The sequence below is a fragment of the Falco naumanni genome, chromosome 5 (assembly GCF_017639655.2).
Source record: "Falco naumanni isolate bFalNau1 chromosome 5, bFalNau1.pat, whole genome shotgun sequence".
Taxonomy (NCBI): Eukaryota; Metazoa; Chordata; class Aves; order Falconiformes; family Falconidae; genus Falco; species Falco naumanni.
Window position 1 is genome coordinate 58,173,116 of NC_054058.1, and position 26,392 is coordinate 58,199,507.

A 26,392-nucleotide genomic window follows, 5' to 3' on the forward strand; every position below is an offset into this window, starting at 1 on the left:
CCGGGTAACGGCCCGGCTGCAGCCCGGGCTCCACCGCCCCTCAGCCCCGCGCCTCCCCCTGGAGCCTGCGCGGCGGGACGAGGGGCAGCGCGGCGGGCCGCGGGGGCTGCCTGCCCGGCCCACCCGCAATCCGCTTCCCCGCGGCGGGGCACCGGCCAGCCTGGCAGGGCGCCGCGTGTGAGGGATTCAAACGGAGCGGAAAGACCAAGGGAAAAGAGCTCAACCTTTGGGGGCGACGGGACGGCCGACAGAAAGAGAGATAAACCCGCCATCTTCCCCGCTTCCCTGACGGCGTGCTGCGAGGAGCACAGGCTGCCGCCGCCCGCGGAGGCCCCGGCGGGGGGCGGGGCTCGGCTCTCCCGCCCGCCCCCGTGGCCGGAGCCCCGCCCCCCGCCGGGCCCGGCGCGCTTCTCCCTGTCCCGGCGCTAGCGGCGGTGGCGGTGGCGTTTGCTCCGCCCGAGTGCGCCTGCGCCGCCCGCCCGGCCGCGGAGGGGCTGACGGGGGTTGTTGTGGAGCGGCGGGGAAGCACGTGAAGAGCGCAACGTCATCATAAACACTCGTAGGCAACATGGCGGCGCCTCCGAGCGGCAAGGTAACGGGGGCGGGCTGGGCCCGGGTCCCGCGCGGGCGGCCGTGGCTGCCGTCCTCGCTCCTCGGGGGCCTCGCCGTGTCCGGGCTGGGGTCGTCCCAGCTGTCGGGAGCCGCGGGAAGGGGCGGCCGGGCCCCTGCGTGGGTGCCTATTCTCCCCTCGGGACTCGGGCCCACCCCTCGGGACCCGGGCCGTCCCGCCCTCGGGCGGGCCTGGGCCTGGCGGCGGCGGGGGACGCGGACCCATTGCGCCGCCCGGCGCGGCTGCGCGGGAGGGGGTCGCGGCCGGCGGGCCGGGCTTGGGCCCTGTCCGGCGCGGGTGCGGCGGCACGTCGCAGCGCCAGCCGCCCCGGCAGCGTCCCACGCCGCCCCGACTCGGCTCCGGGCTGCGCGGAGAGCCGGCCCCGGTGCGGGAAGAGGCCGTTCTCCGCCGGAGATGGGCAGCCCCGGAGCCGGGGCTTGGCCTCCGCGGAGTAGGCTCTGAGGCTGAGGTGGAGGAAGGAGACATGTTCTATCTACCGGCCGCCTGTCCCAGGGGTGCTGCTGGACGTCGCTGGCCTCTCTCCTGGCCCGTGCGCCGGTAGCCGGTGGATACAGAGCCTCGTCAGTGGGTAACTTGGTAACGTCAAGATTTTTGCGTGCCCTATCGCTGCTGAGCGTTCCTGAATGAAACAGTGGGGCTTGACGTGGGTTCAAGTGTCTGGCCTAGTTTGAGGTCACAGGAGGAAAGGTATCGGCAGCTGCCTCCCTCCTCCCCACCAACAGATCCGAGTTGTGTCCATATGGTTTTATTGTAGAAGTATTTTCATTCCGTGACTGTTTTCTAAAAGTGTTTCTTTGCAATGCTGGGCTCCCAAGCACGTGGATCATTTTTCTGAGATTTAATATCGTAGTGTAGTGCCTGACTGTATGTAGCCACGTTTAGAATGTGATAATCTTCAAGTTCACTTTTCCAGCATATGGCAGCAAATGACTATTTCAGCTCACGCTGATCTCGGCATGAGAGAGCATATGTAATTAGCTGTGTCTGTGCATCTCTGAGGGTGCCGAGAAGTGCATTTAGCTAGCTGGAAAATTCAGTAGAGATTTTGCTTGTGCCAGTTTACCATACCTGTTTCAACCAGAACTGATGGAACAGGCAATTTGTTCAGTTGGAGTTGTTAAAACTTTGAGTTCTTTACTGCTCTTAGGTGCTGTAAATGTAAGGATAGTCATACTGTCCTCCAAGCTGTTTCTAGCTATGTACATCCATTTTTTAGGTATACAGAGAAAAGTTACTCTTCTGGTTTTGTCCATTTTAAGGTCAGTCTAGCAGTTTACTGGATGGTGGTAAATATTTTCTTTTTGCAGTTTTTTATTCCCCCCCCCCCCCCCCCCCCCCCCCTAGTTTTTTATTGGGATCTTCTTCAGGAAGTTTCTCCTGAAAGCAGCTATATTATCATAGTTTATATGAGAGGCTAAAACTATTGTGAATTAGTAGTTTGTAAATTTGCTATATATTCATTGTTCCTTTAAAAAAAAAAAAGTCTGTCTGAGACTAAATCTCTTAACATGTTACAAAACTCTGTTTCAGTTATTCCACATCCACAATACTACCGCACGTTGTTAATGCAACTGCTAGTTCAGTAACGTTCTTTGCCATGTCTCTTTTGATACAGAGAAAAAATGACACTTGTGTTTTCTCAGACTTCGTGAAGTGGCTGGGCTGATGTGAAGTTTCACTGCTCTCAGTAGGAGCAGTTCCATCCTCTAGACCTACCTGCCTGTGTGTTGCACTTCTGCTTGCTTGGATACTGTGCTCCTTTGATCTCTGGGTGATTTCATTTAGCAGGCTGAAAGAGTACATTGAACTGTGTGTGCTTATTTTTGGCTGGGTTAGTTTTCTATTGGTCTAAGGAGCACATTGGATCACAAATTGTTCCTTTGGGTGGCAGCACGATTTTAGAATGGCTCAAAAACTAGTGAAACTTCACTCCAGATGGAATAAACACAGTGTAAGGTGGTACAGACCCAGAATTCTCACTTAAGGCATTTTGCTTTCTAGTGTCTTTCCAAGCTATAGATGTCCTACATTAATTACATTTTTCCTTTTGGCTGTGCCGTGTTGTAATGAGGTGTTTCAGGTGGTGGGTTTCTGATAGAGTAGTAGGCATTAGTATGTGGGGTGCTTCAGTCTCATTTGGCAGGTTTTATCACATGAAAGTAATGTGTATGTGCTTTTCTGCAAAAATATCACACAAAGTAATTCCCATGGAATGCACATGGTAATATATTAAGCAGCTGGGATAGCCTGCATTGTCTCAGCTTTCATGAAATCTTGTTTCAGCAAACCATGGAAGGTTGTGGTTTCCATTATATTTTTACCCTGTTTGCCTTCCCCTTCTTTATCACATTTTTTTCCCCCCAGACATCATTTAATATCAGTGGATTCACAGTGTGGCTATTTGATGTTGTCTCTGGCTTCTGCTCCATATGTTAATAGGATATGAATTATAAATTTGATTACCTCATCTAACTGTATGTACTAGTTTACTTGGGATTTTTGTCCTATTTGTTTCTTCTTGCTGCTTTGTATCTTGGGAGGTTCTTTTCATTTTCTCTATATGGTTAACTCTGTTCTGGAAGACTTAAGTTAATGCTGTTGAGTTCTGGAGTCGTGACTCATTCTTTATTAATGACCAACTGCACTAGAATAGTGTGAGCTTTAGTTTTTCTCCCTTTCTTAGAGTTGCTGTTTTTTTCTGCAAGTGACTTGGCAGTAAGGTCTTTCATTTTTGGTGCTTTTGACTATATGCATGAAAGCAAGTATATTTTCTCTTTGTTGCTTAGCAAATGGCAGTTTGTTTTCCTTATTTCAGAGGACTAACCTTGGGTTCACCCTTATAACAGAAAACCAGGGTAGAAAATGAGGTAAAAAGTTGTGTATGGGGAGAAGTACAAACATCAACTTTAGTCTGTTAGTGTATAGGCTATTATGAAAGCTGATCTAAAGACAGTAATGATTTCTGTTTTATGCTCTTGGTGTTCAGAGTATTTTCAGCACATGGGCTGTTAGATCTTTCTCAAATTACCAATTGACACATGGTCTGTCAGGGATGTTTTTTTTTCCCTTGCCTGTGTCCTTGCTCTTAGAGTTAAAGTTACAGAGCTTTAACTGGCCAAACATCTGAGCTTCAGGTCTAAGCTCAGATGTTTGGCCAGTTCAGCTACTAGAAGTGTTCAAGTAGCACTGCAGCTACTGCTAAACAGTAATGCTGTGGTAAATGCTGTAGTGTTGTCGGGGGGTAGTGTGTGGGTTGAGGGCTTTTTTTGTAGCCAGGACCAGCAAAGAGATTTAAAATATAGTCTGTTAAAATTAGCTTTTCATCCTTCAGGTAGTTTGTTGGCACAGATATAACAGATTATTTTAGATGTATATATATTCTGTGGAGTAGGCGGTGTCTTGCTGCACCTTCTACTAGTTAAATTTTGGGGCACAGAGACTCCTATACTATGCATTGTTGCGCCATTTTATTAAGCATTTGATTTAGTCTTCATTGTGACTTTTTCAGCCTTTATAATTTATGTTGTAGAGAATCATAATCCTTTCTGAATATATTGTACTTCATAGGTTTTCTTTGTGAATGGAAGCTTTTGCCTCTTTTGAATTTAGTTATGGTTTCATTATGCTTGAATGTAGAGCAGTTCACTGATAATTCTGAAATTTCTTGATATTCTTTCTGTTTTCTATTTATGAAAGGTTTCTCTTGCAGAAGTGTTCATGGTAGAAATAGTGTGTTACCACCTCAAGCTCTTACTCTCAGTACCCTGAATAGACTTGTATCTTCACCGGTATCTCATGTTGCACAAGTAGCAGAAGTACTTTGTGGTTCAAGAAATCTTGAGTGCACTAAAGGCAGAACTTGAAAAACCTAACTTTTGTCAAGCGGGAAATCTTTCTTACACTATGTGGTTCCTAGTGTTGTGAGCTTTCTCCTGTTTGTCACAACATGAACAGTATTTGTGGGATTTCCCACCCCTTAGAAACTTGGTGTTTGTAAGACTTTAACTCTTTTAAGTAAAGTAGCAGGGCGTGAGATTTTGCTGCCATAGGCAGAATGTTGAGCCATAGGCTCAGCAAACAGATGTGTAAGGTTACAGCTTTTCATTTTTCTTAAAATTGAAATGCCAGAAATTGTAACATCTTCTGTGGAGCAGAAGGTCATGTTGGTCAAGTAGTGTTACCTTGATGCTTTGCAGAGCACTCAAATGTTTTGGCATGTCTGCTTTCAGTGATCAGATTATTAATGTAGTAGGTACTTTGATGTGCCCGGTGACAGTTTAGCAGTGGATGTGTGAATAAGCTCTGGGGAAACCTCAGCTATTCCAAAGAGGGAGATGGAAATTAAAGCAGCATAATGCAGTTTTTAAAGTTGCATTATGTTTCTTGTAACTTAAAGCACAGCTCTAAACTAAGATATTTCCTTTTGTGGATGTAAGGTCTCTCAGGATAACCATTGTCTAAACTGGATTTATTTTATTGGCCTGTAGTTGTTTCCTTACTGTGTTGCATCTTTCTGTTTACCTTCAGTCAGAATCTGAAAATAAGATGCTGTACAGCTGCTATATCTGCTGTTGATGTTTGTAGGCAGACCCATTTTTCCTTGATTTGTAGTCTGTGGAGCATTCAGACTTTCTTACTCGGTCGCTTTCTTACAAGCACGCCTACTTGCTGCTTCAGCTGTTGAATCCACAACGAGGTCCTCTACCCAGTTCTCTAATATGAGGCAAAAATGAAGTAAATGCTATTGAAAAGTTGTTAGAATCGGGATTTGTGCAGTGCTGTAGCTACTTAATGACTGGAGGGCAGTGGCTGCTTCACTGTGTAAGTGCTGCAAGCTGCATCTGGCATGAGAAGCTTGATGGCATCTTGGCAGAGCAGTGCGGGCCCCGAGCTGTATGCTCTGGCAGAAAAGGAGAGCGAGCTGGATAAGAGCAGAGGGAGAGACAGTATGAAGTGTCTGAAAGATGGGACTAGCTGACTACCTGGGAGAGTTGCTGCGCTGCTCCATTCTTTCAAGTGTCCTGTGTTTGGCAGTTTGTTGGTGTGTGACAGAGGTCAGAGCAAAGGGTATAAGGTATGAACAGTCAGTGCATGTGGCATCAGCTAGTACTTAGGTGCCCAGCACATGCAGGGTGGGAAATACATGGGTGAGGAGGGCAGGACCACCCTGTTCTGTGGTAGCCCCGCATCCTAGCTCCTTTTTTGTTGGCTTCTACACCTCGTCTTTGGATGCAGCGTTGTTGTCTTTCACTAGCCGATAGCACAGGGCTGTAAATTGCTGTCAAATGGCAGCCGTTTATTTCCAAAGCTTTGCTTGTGTTCTGGCATATACTGTAATTGCTGATGTGGTATGCTGAAGGCCACCTGCTCGCCTATGTCCTTGGCAAAAAAAGTTACACTGTCTGGTGACTGCTCATTGTAAGCAGTACAATGAGCTGGAGGTACAAATTGTCTGTGCTCTGTCCTTACAGTATTAAGAATGATACAGTTTATTTCTCAGCAGATGTTACTGGGACAATAGTGGGACTTCAGGAAGCTATTTTCTGCTGGACAGGGAATATAAATATTTGAACAGTTTTCCAGAACCTTAACTAGCATATGACATGACATGTAAACTGAGCCTACATCCTGCTGCTTCCCTCTGTTTTTTATAGTAGGTGGGTAGGGAGCTATTGCTCAGTGCAGCTTTCCTGAATTTTGTGCTGTGGTTCCCTGTTCCTACAGACCCTCTGTCATCTATGAAGTGGAATAGCTGTGGTCTCTGTGCAACGCAGCGCTTTTAATGGCTGATTAGAATGAATTGTGATTTTTGCCTTTGACTTCTGTAGTGCCTCTGGAAAAAAAAACAAAAAACAGGTCAAAGTGGCTTAGCAGCATTTGGAAACTCTTACATCAATTTCTAGTTTTTGGTAGGATTATGAATCAAATAGGTAGTAGGTCTAGTTTTCATTCTGTAGAACTGGAAAAATAAATGTGGTGTAAGTCATGCTTGCATGTTGCAAGTGTGGACTTGCTTGACAGGAAAGACCTATGAACATAAGCTGCTCGGGTACATATTATTGCAAACTTGAAATTTTAAGATTATTAAAAAGTAATACTTAAGAGAGAGAGAAGTTTGCATGATTTCTCTTCCCCCCCCCCCCCCCCCCCCCCCCCCCCCCCCCCTTTCTCCATCATTTCTTCATAGAAAAAAGTTGCCAACTGAGTGCTTTTACAGTGGTGGGTTTCCTTTAAGTAGTCATGCTATAGGTAGATAAATCTGGAAACAGTTTTGCATAGAGCTAGCTTTAAGCTAGTAAGATGGCTGAAAATCTTTGAGTAATTCTGATAAATGTACATCTACCAGACAGAATTATAAATCTTTGAAATTAAGTAATTTTCAAAGTTATTTAGCTCCTGTCACATTACACCTTGTTGGTTGTGTTAGTGTGTGCTTTTGACAAACACTCTAATGTTCTTTTTTCATTGGTGTTTTTGTTGTGGGACCAGCAGGGCCTGGCTCGCATGTATGTAATAACATCTAAACCTGAGGAGGTTACATCTCCATGGACAGTTCAACAGATGTTTGCACATAGGTGTAGAAGAAAACAAAAGAATCATTGCTTAAATCTGTAGTTAGGCCTTTCATGGTGAGACAACTTTTTTGGCCTCGAGCATCTGAGCAACATAAGCTGCTATTCTTCCCTGGGGTTCTGTTTCCATGACCAGTGGGTTGACTGTGCAGAGCACAGGTGTCTTACTGGGTGGATGGGCTGTAATATACATATGTATATAGTGTGAGGAATACTTTTAGGTTTTGATTAAAATCCTAGGGACATGATTACTTGCCTAATTACCTATGGTGTGCATTTCTTAACATGAACTTGTCTTTTTTCATGATGGGCTTGTTGATGTTGACTTAAAGGAGGAGTGATGGCTCTAATCATATGAAAAGAAAATGAAAGATTGAGCTTGACTCTACCTATTTCTCACCTTTGAAAAAGAGACCATGATGAAATATGTAAAACAATGAATAGTACAAAACCAAGGTGAGCCAGTAGTGTGTTTTCGTGTCTCAAAGAAGCGTAATTGACTAACTGAACAGGTGACATTCTTTAAAACTCTTGAGATGTTCACACACTGTGTAGTAAGGCCTTTCCAGATCACAGTCCTCTGTCACTGAAGGCAAAAAGTTATCAAGATGTAGCGGAGTTGAAGTGGTTTTTCTATGCAGGTGGTGTTGACAGGTAATACTGTTGCAGGTTTTGGTCAGATTTTTGGGGTTATAGTGACTTTAACTGCTAATAAGGGGGCAAAGGTTTTACTGTCCTGCCCTGTTCATATCTAGGTCCTTCTGCTCCCTCCACGCGTAACGGAATCTCACTACGTAGATTTTGTGTATACAATTTACACAGGTCCTTAGTGTTTAATGATGCTTCTGATCATCCTCCAACATTTGCTGTCTGTTCTCCCACATCTTATTTCAAGGTACTTATCTTAAATGTTCTGCAGTAACCTGCTGTTCAGGCAAGCGGCAGAGTATGCTGCTGTTGCCTGATTTTGAAATGTCTGTTTTCCTGGCTGCTTGAAATGTTCATGTGTGCTGATTGAGGAGGCATTTGCCTGATTGTCGGGCAGCGGAGGCACTGAGCTCATAACATACCTTTGTGGGCCACTTGGTTTGTGGGGTTGAGCTGCAGTGTTACAGGAATTACCAACTAATGGATGTTTCTTTACCCACATGTAACTGTTGGTATACTGTCTTTCAGTTTGATACTTTCCTTAGTACTTGTGTGTGTAATTTTATGTTACTTACCGTCTTTGAATTGGCTAATAGCTTGCCAGTGCTGTAATACCAGAAAACAAAAATCTATCACAAACTACTTTTTACTGTAAGGTGCTATAAGAATACTTAGTACCATTTTTGCATTTTCAGGTTGCAAAAAACATTGTGTGAAATATGACTGTCCAGTGTAGCTAATCTTCAGGTGCTACCACTATAAAAACATGTTCCTGAAATCAGCTTATTCAAATTGAGTTATGGAGTTACCTTACATAGTACTGCTGAACTTACCTTACATAGAATTGCAGCTCAGTATTTCAGATGATTCAAAGATGGTAACTTCCAAAATATTTTGCAGTGGGATAAGCTGTTAAAGCATTTCCTAGATGACCTTTTGTAAGACTAATGACATACCTTTCTTCAAATTAGTTAGATTATTGCATCTGCTAGACTCCCATCTCTGTGACTCAACATTTTTTTCAGTGATATAAAAAAATAGCACTTGTTAAACTCACTCATGTGAAATATTTGATAACATTTGGAAAAAATAAATACAAGATTGCACCCCTTACTTGATAATACTGAATCCCAGCAGCTTGGACTTCTGGCCTTTCAAAATTGGAGATTTTTTTTCTCTTGAGTAACAGTAGGAGGGAAATAAGCTGCACTGTGAGAAGCCCACTGTTTCACAGATACCCTCCAAACTTCTGAGCATGTCCTCACTTCCTCAGTTTTATTGCCTGTTTTGGTGAAGCAGGGGGCAGGGAGCTGGATCTGTTATGAAGAGCAATGTAGAGTTTTTCAGTTACATGATAACTGTGGCATTGGGAACATGTTTGCCTTTCCTGTGGAAGGAAGTGTTTGTCCTGAGAGATTAATGGATGGAAAATAATAAAAAATATTAGATTGCGTGCCTTCTAGACTGAGAAAGTATACTTTGATACTTAGGAACGTTATTGGCAGGAACATACTTCTACCACTGTAACTCTGGTACAAATAGGTGGGTTTTTTCCTTGGGACAGCTGTAGCAGTGATTCATCACTTTGGTTCAGACTTCTGACTGGTTATGGTGATAGATCAGGTCCAAAGAGATAGAAGGTACAATTTAACTAAATTCCAAAGTTGCCTTGTTTAAACAGGGACTGAATTTAAAAACTGGTTATTTGGTAGAAATAGTGGGAGAATCTTTTTTGTTAGAAAAGGGAGTAAAGCTCTTGAGAGAAGAGGAAAGAAGGCTTCCAATATTTTGAAAGTAACTTGATGTTAATAAACCTTCAAGAGGGAGATTTCTTCTGAGTGATATTTCTGTGATTAAACAGGACACTTCAGAAATTTCTTGCTTGTATAAAGTGAAGAGAATTAAGAGTTAACTGAATTTTATTCCTATTTTTAAGCTCTGTGTTCTTGTCTGCCTTGTTAAGCTTGCACGCTTTTAGTTTACTGACCTGACTGCAAATGTGATGATATTAAAAACTTGATAAACGAGTAAGTTGAGAAAGAGATACTGATATTTTAGTACCAAAGAAATAAAATACCTGGCTTTGATTAGACAAGAATTATTAGGGCTTGCCTTTAAAAGTATTTATTTGTTAAGGCAGTGTTCGCAGCTTTGTTTGAAATTAACATGAATGTAAAGAAATTACTGTTACTGTTTGATGTATTTCACTTCCACAAAATCAAAGTTTGGTATATTAGGGACTTTCCACTCTTAGAGAGCTTAAAACAGAACCTGTTTACATTATTTGTAGAGCTTTTAAGAGTATGTCTAGCACGTAGTTTTGGAGAGCCGGCTGAATTATGACAGACAAGAATTCTCTGGTTTCCTTTTTTATTTATGAGCATGATCAGAATACTGTAAAAAGTTTTGTAAATGCTTAAATGCACAAGTTACGTGGGCAGTGTGTATTCCAACAAGCCTCTCTGTCAAATATTCTACCTTTGAAATGGAACCTTTGCCATTCACCCCAAATGTAGGATTGGACCATTATTTAATTTAAGGCTGAAATTTTTTATTTCTGTGGAGTTCATCTTTTGTACACCAGGCTGTCCATTTTTAATTTAAATTAAGATTATAATTGCGACATGCTTAAATGACAAGTGGGGAAAGGCAGACAATGTGAAAAAGCCTTTTAATGTTTTAAAAGCTGTGTAGCATTTCCATATGAATCTCTGCCTGCTGATTTTAAAAAATACTAGGTATTGAATGCATTTTTTGTGATTTGCTGGCAAAGTAATAGTAGTATGTTGCTTACCAATTAAGTTCAACAAGTTCCATTTTCTATTGTTTTGTGTTTTAATTAAGTGAAAAACAGCTCTTGGGGGTGAGAAGGAAAGACAGGTAACAAAACCCATGACGTGGTAGAGGTGTTCACTTAACTTATAAAGGTGTGTCAAAATGATAGAGCACCACAGGAGAGAGAAAATTTTAGAGTCTTTGGTTTTTTTATTTCATTACCCATTTTGTGTTATAGGTTGTCTATGAGCAAGAAGGAGTTTTCATTCATTCATCTTGCAGAAAAAATGATGACCAGGACAGCTTAATATCAGGAGTGCTGCGTGTCATAGAAAAGGTATTTGCATAATGCAGTTACGGAAACTTCATATATTTGTTGGCAGAGCACATAACTTGTTTGGCAAACCTTTTACATGTCTTCAGAATTTTGTAAATGACCAAACACCATATAATGTTTGACATAGTCTTCATCATTTATATATATGTTAGTTGTATTGTAATCATACAGTGAGTAAATAGGGAGATATGTACTTTGTTGTGTAGTATTTAATAATTTTATGATTATTTGTACTGTAGGAAAATGAAGTAATAGTAGACTGGAGACCACTGGATGATACTTTGGATACTTCTAATATCCTTTGTGCTGGAAAGGTATGTTTGTTAGTTATCAACGTTCGTCGTGCTGTTCCTCCAGACATTTTATTTTGTGTTCGTATATGTGGGTGTTCTCATAACTGGAAGCAAAGTCTATTTATGTGATGATCATTTATATTAATAGCTACATGTAGGAATCATATTTGTGGACTGCAGCCCAGTTCATGTTATTGGGGTACACGTGTAGGTGACTCTATTTAGTTTTTACTTGGTACATATATAAAATAGAAGGGGACTATTGTATAAATAGTAAAGACCACATGAATGTAAGTGTATCATGATCACCAGTCACCCTGCATCTACTATGTTGTAGTCTGGTGATTCACTCTCTGTAATTAGACTCAAAACAGAGAGGTATTGTTGTAATGCAGAATACAAATAAAAGTCTATGGGGGTACCAAGATGCAGTGATATGTGGTATTTAAGTAGTATTAAGAGGATGTGACTAAAGAAGATTGAAGTTTTACACTTAAATAAAAACTTTATGTTGGTAGAGTCTGCAAAAGAGGCTAGGATATTTAGGACCATTTTGAATTTGTTAAGACAGACCTCTTAGTCATAAGTCCAAGTTTGCTATGTTGAACCGTATCATGTTTCTTAGGGTTTTGGTACTACAGATTCTCTTAATCTGTGAAAAAGAAGATGCTTATTCTTGTTGAATCTGAGAAACTAGCTCAAATTTAATGCCTTGTGGTTTTTTGATAGTCACTGCTTTTTTGTGTGCTCAGGATTCCAGTTCTGTTGTGGAGTGGACTCAAACTCCTAAGGAAAAATGTTCCCAAGGAACAGACCGTCCAAGTAGTTATGAAGCAGAATGGGACATGGTCACCACAGTCTCTTTTAAAAAGAAGCCTCATTCAAATGGAGGTACTTAAAAACTAAGTGTGGGGGGTTTTGTTTTGTTTTTTCTTTATGGTAACTCGTAACTGAAGAATTGCCTTTTAGGTACAGTAAAATGGATTTTTTAGGAATTGGAGAGCTGGGAGTCCTTTGTGGTAAGAGGTGAATCTCTGGATGTGGAAAAAAATTAACAGTGGAATAGCTGCTGTGTGCCTCCAATCTATTTTTTTCTTTAAATTACTACAGATTTGTATTGAAAATAAAACTAACTTCTTGCTGTGATGAACATTGGATGATGCAGCAGTTTTATCTGCGTTGGGCTCTTCCATTTTTTCAAACAAATGGAACTTAAACTAGCTGTTTTGTAGAAAGGAAAATGAAGAAACAAGTGGTTTACTACTCCAGTGCCTTTCCATATTGCAACAGCAGAGGGAGATGTAATGTACAGTTATGTGGTACATGGGTCTTTTTTTATATCGTCTTTTTTACTTTGACAAAATAATTTTATACCTACATCGCTTTTGTTACAATGTCTCAGTAGAAATGTTGTAAAGAAAAAAAAAGTGGGAGAGAAAGGACAGTGATTCTTGAGAAATCTTTCTGCTATAGGAGAATCAGAGGATTTTTCTTTATAGTACTTGTTTTCCCTGTATTACTTCTCAGGCTATAACTGGAGACCATTGTGCTTGGTTCACGATATCTGTGATGGTTTTAAATGTCATCTATGTCATGTGTGAGTACAGGGTTTGGATTTAAGATTATGAATGTTTTTGGGTGAAGCACAGTCCTTGCTTCTAGAATACTGTGTTTGAGAGGAGCTTTTAGCGCTAGCATGATATAAAGCTAAAACCAGCATCTCTGTCAGGCATAGGATGGTTTATTACATCACTACCTTGAATTGATTTTTCATCTTCAGGCATCAGAGTACATCTAAAGTGAGTGTCAATGAGCACTACTAGCTTGGATTATGCTCTTTGCAACTTCTCGCTTATTTTTAGTTGCTGTAATTTGACGGGGGCAGGCCAGGGACTGTGTCAGATTCCCCGCAGATATGTTAGCGATTCTGTGTCCTTTGATAAAGTAAAAATTGATCTCTTCTCTTTGAATTTGTATAGTCTTGCACAGAGCGTATACGTTTGCACAGTATGGGAGAGGACTGGGTGAGGAGATTCTCAATTCCTTCTCCCTTCAGTAACAGTCTTACAATACTTGGCTAATACTGTGTGCAGTATATAGCATACAGTATCATAATGTGTATCACATTTAGTTTAAGTAGTACTACCTAATGGAGATGCTGGTGGGATTCAGCTCGCTGCTGCAATTTGATAGAGCTGTTGTCCATCTAACTGCTTGTTCACATTTATGAACTGCAGGCGCAGCTTTAGGGGAGCAGTCTCGTGGACTTGCTTATTATTTTAGAAGCGTATAGAAGATGAGGAGGCACAAAGAGAAATCCAGGAATAGCAGCTGCAGTAGGTACTTCATTATTATCAGAACCAGTGCTGGGGTTTGTGTTTTGGGTTTGGTTTTTGAGTACAGTGACAGATGCAAAGCATTTGTAATTGCTAACACTGGAAGTGAATCTAAAATCATGTGATAATTTTGTTTTTAAGATGCTACAGCTCATGCAAATGGAGAAAGCAAGTGGTCGTTCCTGTTCAGTTTGACAGATCTGAAATCAATAAAACAAAACAAAGGAGGCATGGCGTGGTCTTATTTGGTGTTCTGTCTGAAGGATGATGTGAAGCTTCCAGCTCTTCATTTTCATCATGGAGATAGCAAACTATTGATTAAATGCCTTGAAAAGCATGTTGTGCTGAGTGAGTAAGTATCAGACAACTATTGGTTCTGATTTAAAATACAAATTCATGGTTTACTTTAATCTGAAACACATTACAAAATTAATGCTTCCTAGTGTATTTTCTCTCTTTTTTATTAATAGAATAAATTTGCAAGGTGACTGAAATTGTGATTTTTGCATATGCGTTTGGAATGTAGGCTGCAGTTTTAAAATAGTTGGATCAATTTATGAAATTTTTTAGACTCTGTTGAAGTGTTGCTAGCTCCATAATACCTCAGTAGCTCCCTTTAAGTGGATACAAAAGCTTCTCCTGAACACTCACTGTAGACTTAAAACCTTCTTCTTGAACTACTTTTATTAAATGGGATAATTAGTCTTAAAATTTGAGATCATCTACTTTGTGTGAAGTATCTGAGTATTGACATCAGTGTGTAAGATAACTTATAGTACTGTCAGCTAAATAAATTTATATATAAATGTTTTCCCCCAGAATTCTGTATGCCTATATTTTCTTGTTGTGGGGAATGTTTCACACTTGATCTTTACTCTTCAAATCAATTTTCTGAATGTGAACATAGCTAGACCCTATCACGGTGTTAAATACTTGGGCTTTGTTGTGTATTTATATTGTGTTACGTCCAAGTTTTTCACTTGGATAAAAGCCTTTTTGATTGGCACAGCATAAATGAAGAATAAAATAAAATGTTCTGCTCTCACCATGTAGGCATAGGTATAATTTAGGAAGTCGAGAGGGTAAATAAGAGTAGATAGTAGATGAAGAAACAATAAGCAGTGAGGTGCAACAGTTACCCTATAACAGGTTTAACATCAGTGTAACAGGTATTCTGTTTTCCAAAGTGTGTTTTTATCATCACTTGCAACATCATATTCTGATGAGAGATTTTGAAGGTGGATAGTGAAATGACTGTGGGAATCATCATAGAGGGCTCTTCTCACATTGGTATCATCAACAAGGTCAGAGTTGCCTTTGACAGGTAGGGAAGGCTGTCACCCAGTAATGCTGTTAGGCTGGAGGGCAAGTTTCTAGAAAGGACATGAGGGTTCTATATTCACTGAACTGATTTGTGAAAGGCTTTGACAGTGCTAAGCTGTGGTGTTGGAGTCTGTGATAATCAGCTGTCAACTGCTTGGAAAAGGTAGCATAGTCAGTGTGAGCAGTCTGTGAAATGGTACTGGCTGTAGCATCGCATGTGAGCTTTTTAACAGGAAAATTCAGGAAGACCAAAGGAGAGGCTATTAGGGGGACAATATAAACATGTAAGTTAAGAATATTGTCTCTACAACTGTAGATGGTGAAATCCTGGATGACAACTTCAGCTTCGATCCTGAGGTGGTGTTTCTTTCTCTAGGTTCTCTTTGACTGCTTCCTTAAACCTTTCATTTAGTTTCCTAATTTCATTACTTCTGCAGGTGCAGGGGGAGTATTGTTGTCCTGCCATCCCCCTGTCTCCATCCCCCTGCCCAGGGAAATTGTTCCTTTTTGATCGTACTGCTCTGTGTTTACTTGTGGATATCTTCTGACCAATTGCTGGTAGGCTAGGACAGGTTTTTGGGGCAACCTATGTAGCTAACACTGAAGAGCACCTCTGTTGTATGGTGAGTCGCTGAAAGGTTTATACCCTATCTGTGTGATCTGTTGCCTGTGTACTGCAGTAATATATTTCAAATCTTCCGCTTCAAATTCCTGTAATGTGTATTTAATGATCAGTCTTAAGTAGGCCTAGTGAGTACATTTGCCAGTGTAGCAAACTGGTTTGCATTAGCTTAATCAAAACTTTCTGTGATTAACTATCCACTAGAAACTTTAAAATTTTAGATGAAAAATTATCCTTACATCTTCATTCCAGTTAGTCCATTTGAGGCTTTAACAAAAGCTTTTTAAAATTGATACTGTTCTTTTTAATTGCCAGTATTTAAAGAGCTTAATATTTGAATATATGTGTGTGTGTGTGCATACACACACACACATATATATATACACACATAAAAAGCAATAAGCAACAGGGAAGTTGGTAAATGAAAGTGGTTTTGCAGCTACCGATGTGTAATTACACATGCATTAATTTTGGTGGAGTTCCATGTTTTTAATGTTGAGACACTTGGACTAAGTTTATTTTATATTTCGTATTTTTTGCTCAAAGTTATTAAAATATTTCCAACAAGATAGCGCTGTGCTATGTAACAAGTTATTTTATCTTTTCGTATTTGGGAATTATTTTGTATCTTTTGACCTCGTGGTTGAAGTTTTTTTTTTTTAAAATGCAGGAATCTAAACTAACATACCAGAATACCTAAAACCATTTTATGAAGTTGGACACCTAGGCTTGTGGAAGTCAGACATCTAGGTTCTGTCCAGCATTTGCTTGTTGGTTTGTTACTACACATAATGTTAGACAGTTTGTGTTACTAAATGCATTATTTCCAGTTGTATTGAGTCACGTATTGCAAATAATTACACTTTACATTCCTATATAAGGTTAATGCTTATTGGTGAGTCACTGAATGAAAATGAAATAGGTGGTGATTTTGGTTCCTGTTTCAAACACTGCCTCTTTCACGTAGTCTTTGGTGAGTGAATGGGCACTTTTTCTTCCTTTATTTGATCCAGAGGATTCTTAATTCTTGTCCTTTGTAGCCTCTTGCCAGGTGCTGTGGACATTTGTCTTGGGACAGTGTAAAACAGCAGCTGTCAGGTGGGGTCAGATGGGGAAGAAACTGTAGAGAGAGAGAGGCAGTTATGTCCTCGTGTGTCTCTTTTAGAAGAAGGCAGTGGCACAGGGTTTGTGCAGTTTGGCCGAGCAGCTGTGCACTGTGGTGTCCAGGAACGCTTACCAGATGAGTTCTCTGCTAAGGTAAAACAGGGAACCTTGAGGTGATGTTCTAGCATTCAGGATGTGCTGAGCTGCTTAGTATTGCCACCTCAAACAGTTCTAAGTGTTGATGAATGCAATAGCAGATACTGTGGGAACTTTAAAGCAAAAATCTGAGGTAGGCATGGAAATTAAATTTGAATAAAGTTAAGCACTGAGCTCAGCAGGAACTTCCAGTTTGAATTTTCTTATAGATTCTTCTCTTCCAGTTCAGATCTGCTTCTGGTACCAAATTCTTTTCTGTGGTCTAATCATGAGTTATGATGATTTTATCTTTTAAGGAAAGAGAAAAGAACAAATATGCCATGTAAGTTGTGGAAATTACAGACTTTAGTCTCTGTAAGTTTCTGTTGCTTCCTAATGGTTATTTATGCTTTAATACATGATCTATCTAAGCTTACAACTTCTTTTTAGGAAAAGATGTTTACTCAGCTTTCTGGATGCCACAAGCAAATATTTGGTAACATAATCACTTGTTATCCCAGCCTCTGGATAATATATGGGATATTGATGTTAAGGTGGAAAGTTCAGGTTTTCTCTAAAATGCCTTTGTCATGGGTACTTTCTTCCAGTGTTCCTATTAACTCAAAAGTTTTTGCCCTTCTCTAACGCTGTTCCTTATAAAATATCACATGATTGCTGAAAGTGTGTGTGAAGTGGCTGAACTAGAACAAAATATTTGTAATTCGTTGCTTTAAAGAGTATGTGCTTCCTATTTTGGAGGCATCAGTCTAATATTGAGAAAACACCATGTGTACAGATGACACTTTCTAACTCACAGGATTGAGTTAAATGTTCAGTAAAGTATCTAGCTCACAGATTTGTTTTGAACATTACCCAAGTAGCTGTTGATACCCAACTGGCTGTCCAGAGAGAATGTTTAATTAAAATGGAGATATGGTACAAAGTTTTCCTCCTTTTAGTTAAGGAAAACGTAAGGTGTGACTCAGCCTTTGCCCCTGTGCTGCTTTTTAGCAAAAGCCAGTGACTGTTGCTGCCTCAAAACTATGACTGTGGTGTCTGGCTGTCTCAAAACGAGATCTCTTGTTGCATTTCATATCCGTCAGTGTTAACAGTGTCCTGTTGTGTTGGAATAGGAAAGAGATAAGGCTTATTAAAGTTCTTATCTTTGACTTTAATAACATGGTAGATGATGCAGGTTCTAACAAAAGTAAAAGTAATTTTGCTTTTGAAGACTAGAAATAGTGGACTTAAACTTTGGGATAGAGCAATAGAAAGGTATTTTATATATGGAAGTCTGCAATGGTTTAGACACAGATGGCAGAGTGTTTGGCTTTTCTCTACCTAGCCACAAACTCTGAGGCTTGGCTTCTGAGTTGTTCTCTCTTCTGTCACATACTGAGCTGTAAACTGGTGATTCAGGAGCTGGTTAATGATTTGATAGGGTATCTCTGCTGAGGGAGGGTAGAAGATGGCATATTGGGGTGGGGGGTGTGGGGATGCCAAAAGAACAGATTAAATACTGGGAGCAGCACAGTTCCACTGTCTTTTTTACTGTTTTCATCTGCCTATGCAAGCCTGTCAGAGAAGCAAATGTTATACTGAAGAACAAGTGTGTATAAATATAGTGAGTTAGGCCAAATCGGGTTTGTATTCATTTAGCTTTTGGAGTCTACACAGAAATACATTTGCAGGGCTGTACTGAGATGGTTCTGTTTTGCAGTACAATGGCTGTGGTGTTTTTTAAGCTCCCATCAGTGTGAATCTTAGAATTACTATGACAGTAACTGTTGTAATATTGTTGGTTAGAAATTTGTTGATGTGCTTTCATACATTGAAAAGCAGTTTGTATTCCTTCAGTATTTTACAGGATGTCTTAAGCTAAGATTTACTAGTTCATAGAAAGAATTCCTTAACTGTGTATGGTAACAATGGGCTCTTTTCACTAACTCTTAAGTTAAAAGCATTTCAGCACATGTTGTGTTGAGACTGACCTTGTCTCACTAAATTTCTTTTCCTGTGTCACTTCTGTTGTCTATTGTCACTTCTAGAAAACTAAAGAAAACTTTATTTATGTATGGTTGACAGAAGTTATCTTCCAGAGCAATTTCTCAAAAATTTCTCAAAAGCATCATGATTTTTCAAACAGTGCAAGTACAATTCAGAATCAGTATGATGGTGGCTAATCTTTTGAAAAATGAAAGTCCTGTTTCGTGGTGTGTTGTGAACTTGTGCCCAGAACGAAGAGTGATGCATCAAACCTGCTTTGTTTGCACAAAACCTGAAATGTGACTTCATAAAACAGTAAAGGTTCTAAAAATACTTTCAGGAAAAACCGGTGGTACTTACAGAAACCCTTTTTTAATGTTATTGCAGATCTCCACAGGATAAACGGATTCTTCTTGTGAACTCTCAGAACAAGTCTCTGTCTCAGTCTTTTGAAAATCTCTTTGATGAACCATCGTATGGCTTATTGCAAGTATGCAGTCTTTGAATTTTTTATTCTGCAGACATGTATTAAAAAACCCCACCCTACCATGTCACACACATACTCCCTGAATCATTGCCATTGTAGAAGCATTTATTGTGTCCTAAAACGAATGCTTACTATAGTAAAGTACAATTGTAAACTGTCTTCTGTGTTTGAATAACTTAACTCCCCTGTGGTACTTTTTCAGACCCATTCAAGTTAATGTTGTCTGTGATTCTGTACATTTGGGTACAGATAGCTTTAGAAAAAGGAAGAAGGAAAAGTTTTAGGAGTTACCAAAACGTTAATTAGAATTTTCTAATTTTTCCTTGACTTAAGTATTCTTTGGTATTTTCTGACAGTTTTGAGGGGATGCTGGAAATACAGTGGCAAATAGCACAATATTGCCTAAAGGAGGGTTTTTTTCTTAATGCTAAAACTGCTTACCATTTGGTGGGGTTTGTGGACTCATGAAAGTCAGCAGCAAATTTTCAATTTGAAATTTTGACTTGAATGAGGCTGGCATTTTGATGCACTGATCTGTTAAAGAAAATCTTCATGAGTGAATTAAGTTAGTTTCTGAACTTAGTTGTAAAATTAAGTTTTGTGTGGGCTTCCTAGCAGAGTACATGACGATTCAGAATGCGTTTTCTCTCTGAAGACAGGGAAGCTAGGCGTAAGAAAGATGTTTCATGTCATTAATCACTGGAAAGGTAACAGTGGATCTGATCCACTTTTATACTTAGGTCAGGCTTACTGAGCACACTACTACCCCGTCTTTCAAATCAATTGGTAGTATTATCTTAATACTTAAGATATCTTGTTTTAATCATGTAATGAATGCACTGTGTGGAAATACTGATACCTGCAACTTCAGTAACTGAGACCTACAATACTCTTGCTGTTGTTTTGCTTTGAGTATAGAAATTCCAAATAATCTGAGGCTTTTGTGTTTTACTTGTTTTCCTTGTTATAACACAGAAATTGAAGAAAGATCCATACACAGTAACAATGGGAAGATTTTCCAAAGTCACAAACTATATTTTTGACAGTTTCCGTTTAAGTGACCCTTCAAGTCAAAGGCGACCACCATCAGAAATGGCAGACTTTCTCAATGATGCGATTCCGGAGCTGAAGATAAATCAGCAGGAAGAACCAGGATTTGAAGTCATTACACGAGTGAGTGTGTAAATGAATGTGATACAGATGCATTTCTTCTTTTTATGCGCACTTTTAAAGGAGTGGTAGCACTTGCAGCTTGGTCAGTTATAGTGTTTATGCAATTGTGACAAATGCTGCCCTACCATTTATTCACAAGAATGAGATCATCATCAGCTGCTCCTAGGATATATAATTTTTGTGCCTGCAAATGAGCTTAGCTTCGAAAGAAAGCTTGACATTATTGAAATGGGGTTTATCGTTGTCTTCGAATCACTACCCTGAAAAGTGACCCATTTCATGTTTAGTGTTTCCTCTGTGGTCAGATAGAGAGATGTTAAGTAAAATTGGGCTATGCAGATTAGTAACCAACTTTCTTGGCTCATCACTTTGACGTTGCAGTTTGTTTTAAGAGGGCTAAGAAGATTAAAACAAAGTATTTAATTGGATGATTAATGTCTAGGATGTACAAATGTAAAGATTTGTGTATAACTTGAACCAAAGCTAGAATGAACTTGTAATTGGATCATGAGTCATTTTGGGCTCCTGTTGGTGTCTTTTACAGATAGGTGGAAAATGTTTACTTTTAGGTGCTTGTGATTACTATCTAAGCAAGTTACATGTTTTTAGACTGTTAAACTGTTTTGAATGTTATTTTTTTAATTGAGTTTGAGGTAGTGTTAATAGCAGTAGCTGTGTGAACTGTGTAATTGTAAAAACTAGCTGCCTAGCACTTAATCAGTTAATTTATCAATGAGAAAAAGTGTAACAAATGCTACATACTGAAGATAACACTGACCTATGTGTCTTAATCAGGCAAATGTCTTAAACTTCTAAAGAGTTCAAACACAAATTGACTTGGTGGTTACCATCATCAAAATGTTTTTAGAGAGTAAGGAATTACTGGCTGCTGAATTCTGCTGTGCTTAAACGTGCAGTTTGGAAACAGAGACTAACCACAAGCTCTGCAACTTTGGTGTGAAGGCACATAGAGCCTTAGGGCTTTTTTTTAAGGGGCAGTGTACTTAAACTGATCTTTCTGTCACACTGTGCAGTCTGTGTGGGTTAGCATCTCTGAACCCAAGTCGTTTTTCAGTTCTATCTTAAGATATGGTAGTGTGTATCAGGAATGTGCTTTTGAAGTGAAGCTCCCCATTGGCCTTGTTTGCTGTGTGGCACATACCTAATGTGTTTCCTGTTGCACGGAGGCTTTTAGTCCATGGGAAGCTAGCTCAGAGGTGTTTGGGGGTAGAAGGTTATTTAAATTGCACATATATATACCCTCCTCCAAAATCTGAAATATTAACATATATACACCCAGGCCCTCAGCACAGGGTCTTGTTCTAAAGATTTGCTTGTGTTGCTCATCAGTACTTGCTAATGGGGACACAGCCTTAGATCCTTAAGAGTTGCTAACTGAGGTATGCAGATATGAAAATGTAGTTGCACCGAATATAAGAAACTGGCAAGCTTAGTACTATTTGTGCAGTTTTTTAAAATGACTGAAGCACTTCGGTGGGGTCCATATAATGTATTTGTGTGTGTTTCAGATCGATCTAGGAAAACAGCCTGATGTCAGTAGAAGAGAGCCTGTATTGGCTGAAGAATGGGCTAAGAATATGGATTCTGAAGGAAGAATTTTAAATGTTGACTACATAAAGCAATCAATATTCAAAGGGGTAATTTGCTTTTCTGAAGTCAACAAGACGTATGGCCTGATTCTGTCCCCTTTTTCTTTCCTTCCCAAACCACGTGTATGCTGCTTTCATTATACTTTTAATGCTTTGTGTAGGACTTTGAGTATGAGCCAGTCAGTATTCTTGCAGAGACTTCATAAAGCATGATTTCACGCTAATCAAATAGCTCAGCGGTCTTGGAACCATATGAAATGTTCTACAAGGAGAGAGATCTTGTGGTGACTGGCAAAAGTGAATGAGTTGAAAACACAAAGGCTTAAGAGATAAGAGAAATCAAAGTGCCTTTTAGGAAAACACCACTGTGTCAGTGTTAGGATATCGGGTTTATTCTTTTCTTTTTGAGGGTGTTTTCTTGTCCTTCTCCAACAAAAGCTTCTCTTCTTTGTCTAGCAGTTTGCCTGGATTTGGCCCTCATCAGAGCAGTCTTAAATGCTTTTGCTGGTATTTTTTTTATTGAACTGAGGGTTTTTGCAGTATGAATGTGAACTTAGTCTCTGTGATGGATATTTTGTGAACTTTGTCCCATAGCTATTCTACGTAATGTTACTTTAGTATATATCTTTTTTGGTGGGAATTCTGCTGCCTTTAATGCATTCTTTGTGCACCTGTTGATGCATGTTTGCAAGCATGCAGTCTTGCATTTTTGGAGTTTGAGCAGAAGTGGAGAATGATAACATTGGTATTACATTTCTTTTAAAGACATACATACTAAGTAATGTACTGTGAAGATGGTAGTGTGAAATCGAGGTCGTATTCAGTTTCTGTGACTGTTCTTTAAGATACCTGTGCCTGAGGTGCCCAGTTAAGGACCCTTCTGCAGTCATGAGAATTACTACATTTCCCTGTCATCTTTGTCCATTGCCGGATGAGTGAGTACTTGGTCTTATTTATGACTCAGGATTCCAGTGACTTCCATACATAAGTGCAGATCCTCAATAAAGAAAAAAAAGTTAAGATGCCTCTTTTAAACTGTTTTCCTGTTACTGAAAAAGTTCCAGTTGCTACTTGTTTTTGCAGTGGTTGATGCTATTTGCTGCACCATCTTCCTTGCCTTAATCTAATGGTAAATGAAGAAATATAGTGAGTATTCAAGCTGGCCTTGGACTGGTAAACTGGGGAGTCTTGATAGCAAAAGTGCCTCATTCTCATGAGTATACTGCGGGAATTTTTCAACTCTCATGAAGAGTTGGGATATAATTCAGCTAGTACATCTTTGCCATCTACAATGATGAACATTACTTGGAAAGATTTCTCATAAATAGTGTCCTTGAGTGGACACTAGGTTTTTTAGTTGCTTGGAAGATTCATCTGCGTGTTGGCCATGTCTTGTTATATGAAAATATTAGTTAAAAAAAATAAATAAATGGAAGTCTAGTCCTCAAGATCAGTTTGTGGTGAGACCAGAAGTTTGGCAGTTAAGCAGCATGATCTTTAAATATATAAATTCTAAAGGTACTTCTCTTTTGCTTCTTAAAGTCTGTGATGCCAGTAAGGTTTTTATTTCCAGCAGTGAAGTGAAAATACGGGAAGAAAAGTCTTCTATGAAGTTTCATTTTTATGGTCTAGGGATGAATCCAGTTGCTTCTACAGTTTTCTACTTAATCACATTCTCTTCCTCCTGTTTCCTCCGAGTGTGATGCCTAGTTAGCAGATAAGATTTGGCTACAATGTAAAAAGAAAGAAGCTTAATTACAAAAATTCTCTTTTAGGTTGTTACTTCGAGAAGTGTTGTATCAATCACTACAGGAATGTTTCCTCACAAAATGGAAATCAGTATTTTTGTTAATGTTTCATATCCATTTTTCCCTAGGGTCTCTGCCATACTTTAAGAAAAGAGGCATGGAAATTTCTTTTGGGGTATTTTCCTTGGAATAGCACTAAAGAAGAGAGAGCAAGTCTGCAAAAAAGGAAAACGTGAGTACAGTGGGGATTTTGTAACAAAATAAATTAAAAAGCTGCTTTTTTCTTAACTCATGTAGTGGTGTAGAAAGCTTTTTGGAAACTATAAGGACAGCTGCTAAAGATTGTTGAATGCAAAGAGGTGTGTAAGACTAAAAAAATGAATGTTATACTAAAAAATACTATATAAACGAGGTGTTATCCCACTTACGCCAAAGAACCAATAGGATGAATGAATGCTTCAATAAAAAAGAAAGACATGTAATAATGGAGCATGTGTTCTGGTTTCAAAATTATCTTTTTTCAGGGATGAATATTTCAGGATGAAACTGCAGTGGAAATCTGTCAGTGAGGAGCAGGAAAAACGAAATTCAAGACTAAGAGATTACCGGAGTCTTATAGGTATATTATTCTTACCTTAGAAACATACCTAACTGTACAAAATGCCCACACTTTTACAATTAAATATGAAGGATGAAAAAATGCATCCTTTTGAGTAACCTCTATGAGGAGGCATTGAAAACCAACATGTTGCTGTTGTCAGAAGTGTATAAACTTTATCATATACTTAATACTAAAACTTCCTTAGTACTTCGGGGCTGTACACCGGGTTACAGAATGGCTGAATTTTTTTTAACTTCCTTTATTTAATAACAAAAGGCTCTTCATTCCATGTTATTTCATGATGTAATTTTACTGGAAATGTCATTAAAATAATGACATACAATAAGAATGTGAAAATGCGTCTTTTTATATTCTAGAATTTCTTACAGAGATTTGTATGTGTACATTCTGACTTGTGGGAGTTTATACCTACTTTTAAAAATTTCATCAAGTTCTGCTGACTACTAGAATTTCGTATCCTTGGTTCTCTTTGGTAGTGCAATTTGGGCACCAATGTGTGGGATTACTGAATAGTTAGTTCAGGAGACAGATTTTTGTGCTACTCTGAGACATGGACTAAGCTTATTTCAGCCAGTTACTCAGCAGGCAAGCTGAAAGGGTTGAGAAAGTCTAATCTTAGTAGATTAGTAAACTACCTCTTTAGAGAGTGTCTGTGTTTAACAGGAAAAAAAAAACAACTTGAGTTCTAAAAGTGCTGAGGTTTTGTTGCTGTTAGAGCAGTTCTGTTCCTTTTTAAGTGTTTGAAGTGTAAATGACAATATTAGGCTTAGCTTGTAGAATAGGTCCAAAACTACTAAATATTCCTTTTGATAAAACACTCTCAAAATTTTGCTTATTTAAATACATCAGTCTTGAATTTCACATTATTAGAGAGTATGCTGTGTGCTTGTTACGTTTGAGGCATGAAAACTGCCTGATGAAACAGGCAGTTCAGGTTGCTATGAGTTACAAGTCCTTGTTAAATAGAACTTATAAACATGCTGTCATCAACTATCACAGTGTCTTTGAGCTGATCATCTGGTAACTTTCCTACTATGGCTTATGCTGCATTGCATAAGTATTCATAAATGGCATTGCGTAGCTAATTCACATAAAATTGTTCTTAATCCCTGTAAGTGTAAAACATTTTCACTGAATTATAATCAGGAAATTTTCCATAAAAGGTATTAACAAAAAAAAGCAAAATGCTTTAAAATATATTTATAAGCAAATCTTTTTATTGCAGACAAGAAGGATTTTCTTTCTTTTAAAATATTCTTTTTTGTTGAAATGACATTCAGTTACGCAGTTGTCTTAAACACTTCAAAGCTTTGCAACAGTGTTTGGGGAAAAAAGCAGTGGCTTAAAGATATTTTCAAACAAGTTCTACAAAGCCAGCATCAAATGAATTCAGAATGTTTTTTTTATCTGGACTGTTTTCTTAGAAAAAGATGTAAACAGGACAGATCGAACAAATAAATTCTACGAAGGTGAAGATAATCCAGGATTGATTTTACTTCATGATATTTTGATGACGTATTGCATGTACGACTTTGACTTAGGTAAGTTGTGTTCCTGTGAAGGTAAAAAGCCTTTTTAGTTTCTGATACGCAGCTTCGCTTATGATGAGGCCTGTTAATACAATTGAACTTGTATTGATTACAGTGCTTTTTGTAAATACCAGTATGTATATTTTAATACTGCAGATAGCTTTGGTCAGTTTCTTATCCTGTTTATTCTTCTGTCTGATTCTTATCACAGGCATCTGAATCCATCAGCTGAAGTGGGATTGGGAATTTGGTGGCAGTTTGTCTTCACTGTAGCTCTCCTGCTGGCTTTTTTTTTTTGTTTCTGATTTTTTTGTATTGTGGGGTATTTTTAGGAATTGAAGCAGTTTTGCTTTTCAGAGTTTTAAATGGATTTGTGTCTTTGGAGCTTGAGTGTTATATCAATTTTTAAGACTGCTGTATCAATAAAAATGATAAACCAGCTGCCACTGCTGTAATTAAAG

At 39.2% G+C, this 26,392-nt stretch overlaps 1 protein-coding gene across 2 annotated transcripts in view; it reads left to right on the forward strand.

Moving 5' to 3' along the window:
• The first annotated feature begins 450 nt into the window (after nucleotides 1–450).
• The window catches only part of TBC1D15 (TBC1 domain family member 15), a 36,293-nt gene continuing 10,351 nt past the window's right edge, over nucleotides 451–26,392 (forward strand). Inside the window, exons 1-11 of one of the 2 annotated variants that reach the window (XM_040594344.1) lie at nucleotides 451–592; nucleotides 10,865–10,963; nucleotides 11,203–11,277; nucleotides 12,009–12,147; nucleotides 13,734–13,944; nucleotides 19,150–19,252; nucleotides 20,225–20,422; nucleotides 21,952–22,080; nucleotides 23,909–24,012; nucleotides 24,305–24,399; nucleotides 25,827–25,943. In XM_040594344.1, the coding sequence (XP_040450278.1) occupies nucleotides 569–592; nucleotides 10,865–10,963; nucleotides 11,203–11,277; nucleotides 12,009–12,147; nucleotides 13,734–13,944; nucleotides 19,150–19,252; nucleotides 20,225–20,422; nucleotides 21,952–22,080; nucleotides 23,909–24,012; nucleotides 24,305–24,399; nucleotides 25,827–25,943 (1,294 nt within the window). In that variant the 5' untranslated portion in view covers nucleotides 451–568. Of the gene's footprint in view, nucleotides 593–1,103; nucleotides 1,208–10,864; nucleotides 10,964–11,202; nucleotides 11,278–12,008; nucleotides 12,148–13,733; nucleotides 13,945–19,149; nucleotides 19,253–20,224; nucleotides 20,423–21,951; nucleotides 22,081–23,908; nucleotides 24,013–24,304; nucleotides 24,400–25,826; nucleotides 25,944–26,392 lie in introns of those variants that run through there. The other variant, XM_040594345.1, reaches the window with a different exon arrangement.